A 6,129-nucleotide genomic window follows, 5' to 3' on the forward strand; every position below is an offset into this window, starting at 1 on the left:
CCATCTTCACTGGCTAAGGGTTGAGAGCAGGATTAAATTTAAGGCCCTTTGTATAGCCTATAAGGCCATTCATCAAAAAGGACCTAAGTTTTTAAAAGAGGCTTTTCAGGTGTATATCCCTAAAAAAAATCTAAGATCATCAGCTAGCCATCTTTTGACTGTCCCCCGCACAAGAACGGTCACCTGGGGTGACAGGAGATTTTTGGTAGCAACGCCTGTGCTCTGGAATTTACTTCCTTCGCACATTAAAACTGCATCCACTCTTATTAACTTTCGCAAATTATTAAAGACCTGGCTTTTTAATCAATGAGAATGCGGTCTGATCTGTGCTGTTACTTTGAGTATCTCGCTGCGCCTAGACACCTTAGGGTATTAGTTTGCGCACAAAAAATCTCATAAATAAATAAATAAATAAATATGTACATATGCATTGTGGTTTTGTGCCTGTACCTGGAGATCTGGGCTTGTATTGACTGGCACTGGTCACTGGTGCGTTCCAGCCACCTATGGGCCGGTCCTAGGTTAATGAGCCCACAGCGAATCTCTGTTAGCGACGACCTAAGGCTGTCTTAATAATCTTCTAAAAAACATTCTGGGACTGGGTAATACAGCAAAGCAACCCAAATACGCTTGAATCCTGCCTCTTCACTCAGCCTCACAAACCTATCTAATCCACCCGCCTGCAGTCTGAGCATTCGAGGTCACAGAACCTGTCCTAGGGATATGTTTGTGTTTGTTCAGGGGGTGAGACGCTGTACAAGTGTATGAATATAGGATTGTCCGACGTACTTCTACTGCGCTTTCAGTACCTCGCTCGCTTCAACGTCCCCCCTGCTCCTTGAAACGGGCGTCAGAGCACTGGGCAGAAATGGAAGAGCTTTGATAGCAGCAGACTTTCTGTCGTTCCTTGGGAGGGCACCGAAGAGCTGTGTACCCTCACCGTCGTGCTCTGGTAGCAGGGGTTGACCAAGCTCTCCGAAGTGGGCATTGAAGTCGATGCGAATGTTAGTGGCCCGAGCACCTGCTGCAGAGAGGCCTGTGTACTCATGAGTCACATGCTTCTATCCGGGCTGGGCACATGCACCTTTCTACTTTACGACATCCTGTGATTCTGGGCAAATCACTTAATCTCCCTGTACCTTAAATGAAAAAAAAGAAATGAAAAAAAAGAAAACAAAAAAAGCCATAAATGAAAGTGTCCTTGTGTGTCGTTACTATCTAATTATCATAATTGTTTCAGAATTCAGATCATCTTACAACATGGGGCTTTGTACAGTGTCATTTTTGTATGTTTTGTATATGTTCACCGTTTGAGCACTGTGTCATCTGCATTATCATTATATATTGCACTGTGTTCCGACCTACAAAGTAAGTTAGTTATTTGTGGAAAACAAGAGAGAGGTGTTCTGTACTCATTTTTGGAAATATTTGTTAAGAGATCAATGATTCCATTACATTGTGTACCCCGAAAGTATGAGATGTACTGTGATAAGTGAGTCTCATGGGACAATTGTTGCATTCTATTATGGTTACCCTGGGTCTCGTGGGGAGATAGGGCTGTCCTTCTATTGCTCACGTGTGTTCAGTAGAGCCTGTCCTAACACCTTTTCTCACAATCTCATGCTTTACACACCTACACTTTCCACACAGGCTAGGTCGGATTATGCCTCAGACGTGCACACACAACATCCATTCCAAGGCTTCCTAGAGCTGCTGCAAAACAAACCTTCACCTTTTTAACTATGCACAGAGAAAGCTTTGCTAATTATCTGAGCAATAGTGAAGCACTTTGCGGCCTTGACAGTTATGAATCACTCTAACAGACTCACCAGTGCCTTGGTGATGGAAATGTGCAGGACTTAAGTTACTGCACAGTTCTGCAAACTGTTGCAAATGAATTAAGAAAATTCCCTAACATAAAACTGCGAGAAAAAAGACTGCGAAAAAAGACGATTTGGTATCTTTCCCTTTCTGCGCCCTTTCTACTTCCACAATGTGCCCCTTGCACAAAGCCTCGGCCGTCCTACCACAACTAATTATCTTTCCAGCTAATTACTACTTATAGTAGTAGTGAGTCTTATAGTACTGAGCCTTTATGTTCGGGCAGGCCTGTCAGAAAGTGAACATTAACATTAACAACGCATGCTTAATTAGTCTTAACTCCCCATATTCCAAAATGCTTACAGTGGAGCAAATACTTCCTTGCTCCTGAATGATTATATTACATTCAGAACAAACATTTTACAGAACATGGAATAGGCCGGGTATGAAAGCAACTTGCCAACAGGCTCAGAACACACACTAAGTGAGATGATTCACGGGTGAAATTAGGTCAGGATGAGAGATGGAATGGTAGTTTGTGATGAAGTCGGGAAGCTCACTATCATTCAGTAATTTTATAAGCAACTATATGAGGGGGAACTATATACTAGCAGGGGTGCACTATTACTTGCAATGGGTCACACTTTCATGATTATTACATCCTGAGCAGCGACACAAGATGGAATGCCCAATTAAGGTTAATGAAAAGCTCACGGAAATGAAGAGGATGAGCTCCAATAGGGCACTGGAACCAGATACACTGCTAGATTTTACAAGACCAAAAGAGATCTTCTTGTATCTGTCACAGGCAATCACTCTCTCATAAACATAATTCACAAATGTGGCCCACTTTTGTTAGCGATTGGATTTATTTGCTAATGGGGCTACTTCTAATTTGGTGCTGGGGCCTCTTTTCTTTCCCATTCCGACAAGCAGTGGCCTCCTCTTTCACGCCTTGTGTTGTGTCACTATTGTGGCTTGTGCTTTAGTTTGTTGTCTCACTGTTGTGTCTGTGAGTCTTCTTAACGTACACCCCACATGTCAGTAATGTAGCATGTCATGGCCTACCTACTTATCACTTTTCCGCCTATTGGCCGGGAGCCAAGGCTCACACATGCAGCCCAGTACCCATCATCTTCCTGTATGGCTGCAATAGTATGCCAGCTTGTCTTGAACAGCAGTGATGTTCTTCAGGCTGGGCCCTGGGGAATGTACTTTTCAAGGGGAACTGTGTCATTTTCTTTTTGTGTACTGGAGTTTTATAGCGCAAACTAGACCCAAAGGTATCATAGCGCTTTACATGAGCACCAGTTACGTTACAAACAGACACATTAATTTTTGTTAGGCACTGGGAGATTAAGTGATTTGCCCAGCCCCAGAATCACAGAACGTTGAGCGCCCCTGCCGAGAATCGAACCTGGTTCCCCACCTCAGAGTTCGACCGCCCTAGCCGTTAGGCCACATTCTCTCCCCATCTTTAAAATGGCTACACTTGATATCTTGCATTGTCTGGTTCTGGTTATTAGTAGGTGTGTGCAACATACACATAATTTCCATTCACGCAATTAGGTGAAATTTGGGAAAAAATAGGTCCAATCACACAAATTGCTTAAATGGGTCTGGGCCCTGGGGGTATTTTAGCAAACTTTCACACAGCATAGCAAGCCACCTTGCTGCGCTAAGATAAAGGGCAGGAATGGACAGGCATTTAAGAGAGTAATCCCAAGAGAATGGAGAATTAATATTGTTTAGGAAGGTGATATTGTGTGGTGTGGGTGATAGTCACCATAAGCCTGAGGTCACAGGGCTATGTCACAAAAGTCTGCAGCTGTCATGGAATATTACCTGGAGTAGTTTTGAAGCTTGTCTTAAAAAGTCCAATGTTTGCTACAAATGTAGGAGAACCCAATCAAATTTTGATTTGCAAAACCTTCATCATTGTGAATTTGGCGCTTGGTCTGTGTGGTACAATTTTAAGTCCTCTTCCTATTTATAGAAGACGACTAAAGATCATACAAGCCCAGAACTACGCTTTGGTCAAAATTAATCAAATCTCAGGTCATTTGTGAAAAGCAGTCCTCCTGTGTTCATAATTAAACCTAGCTAAGGTGGGTTAGTTATCTCACTTTCCATCTTTGCTGTTTAATTTACCAGCATGGCTGCTACTCACAAATGGTCTGCAATACAACATTATTAAAGGTGTCCACGTGGTATTCTTGCCTGTTATGGATTGGATGTTGACTTCATCAACGTTTTTACTCTTGCTTACAGCCTTAACAACTAATCATGGATGAAGAGCCAGGCCCCTCCAAAAGGGCAAAGAGTAAGACCTACTACTTCCATCAAGAGTGGGAGAACAAATTTTTATTTACACAAATTAAAGACAACTCTGTATGTTTGATCTGTGGAGCAAAAGTTGCAGTGGGAAAAAAAGGCAATGTTGAGAGCCATTTTTCAACCAAGCACATGCATTTTGAGAGGAAGTTCCCTAAAGGAAGCAGCTTGAGGTCACAAAAAGTAAACAAACTGAAATCTGCATTGCAGACACAGCAATCTGTTTTTACAAAGCCAACGAAGAAGGCCACTGCGGCAAATGAAGCATCCTTTGTAGTTACTCATTACTTGATTAAGCACAAAGCAACATTTTCAGATGGAGCCGTTGTGAAGGAAGCAATGCTTCTAATGGCCATCTCCTTATTCAAAGACTTTAAATAGCCCTGAAATGATGTCTCACATTTCAGATGTGCAGTTAGGGTCAAACACTATGGCAAGAAGGGTATCTGCATTATCGACCAACATGATAGAGCAGTTAGACATGCAAATATTTTTCTCTTCAATGTGATGAATCTGTTGATGCAAGCGATATTGCACAGTTGGCAATGTTCGTTAGAATGGTTTTTGAAGATTTTACTGATAAAAAGGAATTTTTAACTTTGTTGTCTTTGAAAACCACAACCAGAGGATCTGACATTCAGAGTGAGGTGAAAAATTATTTTGTGAAACAAAATGTCCGATTGAAAAAGTTAGTGGCGATAACCACTGATGGTGCACCCGCAATGATAGGGCGTAATTCTGGCTTCATTGCCAATTGTAAAGCAGATCCTGATTTCCCTCCGTTATTGAACTACCATTGCATTATACATCAACAGGCAATATGTGCCAAGGTAATGGGGTTTGATCATGTGATGACTCCTGTTGTTAAAATTATTAATTCATTTTGTGCAAAGGCCAAACAGCACCGAACCTTCAAATTGTTCCTTGAAGAACTAGCAGCCGAGTATGGTGACCTTTTACTGCACACTCAAATCCGATGGCTTAGCAGGGGAAAAATACTACGGAGATTCCTTTCGCTATTGCCAGAAGTCAAAGCTTTTATGGGGTCTAGAAATGAAGATACCACACTGTTATCAACCACTCAATGGTTGCTCGATTTAGCTTTTTTGACAGATGTGACAGAAAAATTAAATGTATTGAACTACGAGTTGCAAGGCAAAAACAAGGCAATAACCAACGTGGTAAGTTCTGTGAAAACTTTCAAATCAAAACTTAACCTTTTCATACAGCATGTACAGAAAAGAAAGATGCAGCACTTTCCTTCTGTGCTCCAAATCCTTTCAGAAAACAAAGCTGAGGCTGAGGTCCTGGACATAGAAAAATACAGTAGCCTCCTCATGAGGCTTAATCAAGAGTTCAGTGACAGATTTAGTGATTTTGAGCAACTGGAGCCCTGTGTGATGTTCACTTCAAACCCCTTCATGGAAGTGGATGTTAGTGACATTTCAGAGACAATTAGTGCGCTTTTGAACCTTGACTCTACCACAATGGAAATGGAGATTGTCACACTTCAAAATGACATTGAATTGAAATCAAGGCAATCTGACATTAATTTCTGGAGTCTTGTGGATGCTGAAAAGTTTGAGAACATCCACACAGCTGCATTGAAACTTTTTTCCCTATTTGGCTCTACCTATCTTTTGTGAATCAGCATTTTCAGATATGAACTTCATAAAATCTAAGTTTCGCACACGTCTGACTGACGAACATTTAAATGACTCCATAAGAGTTGCCCTCTCAAGCTACACATCAGATTACAAGGGTTTAGTGGACACCATGCAGTGTCAAGTCTCTCACTGAAATAATTTGAATGCATTCTCAATCAATACTTGTTCAATGACAGTTCCTGGTGAAATCCCAAACCTAGGTATCTGTTTCATTACGAACACCAAGATTAACCCTTTCGCTGCCAGGCCTTTTCCCCTCCTGTGCCACGCCCTTTTTTGGCTATTTGGGGTAGTGCGCGCTGAGGCC

General features: G+C 41.8%; 1 protein-coding gene across 1 annotated transcript; it reads left to right on the forward strand.

The window, feature by feature from the left end:
- The first annotated feature begins 4,877 nt into the window (after positions 1-4,877).
- Positions 4,878-5,801, forward strand: LOC146866236 (general transcription factor II-I repeat domain-containing protein 2-like). Its single transcript, XM_085640478.1, has one exon. It carries the CDS (start codon positions 4,878-4,880, stop codon positions 5,799-5,801), a length of 924 nt encoding a protein of 307 aa, XP_085496604.1.
- Positions 5,802-6,129: the final 328 nt, after the last annotated feature.

The sequence above is a fragment of the Triturus cristatus genome, chromosome 2_1, assembly GCF_964204655.1.
Source record: "Triturus cristatus chromosome 2_1, aTriCri1.1, whole genome shotgun sequence".
Lineage (NCBI taxonomy): Eukaryota > Metazoa > Chordata > Amphibia > Caudata > Salamandridae > Triturus > Triturus cristatus.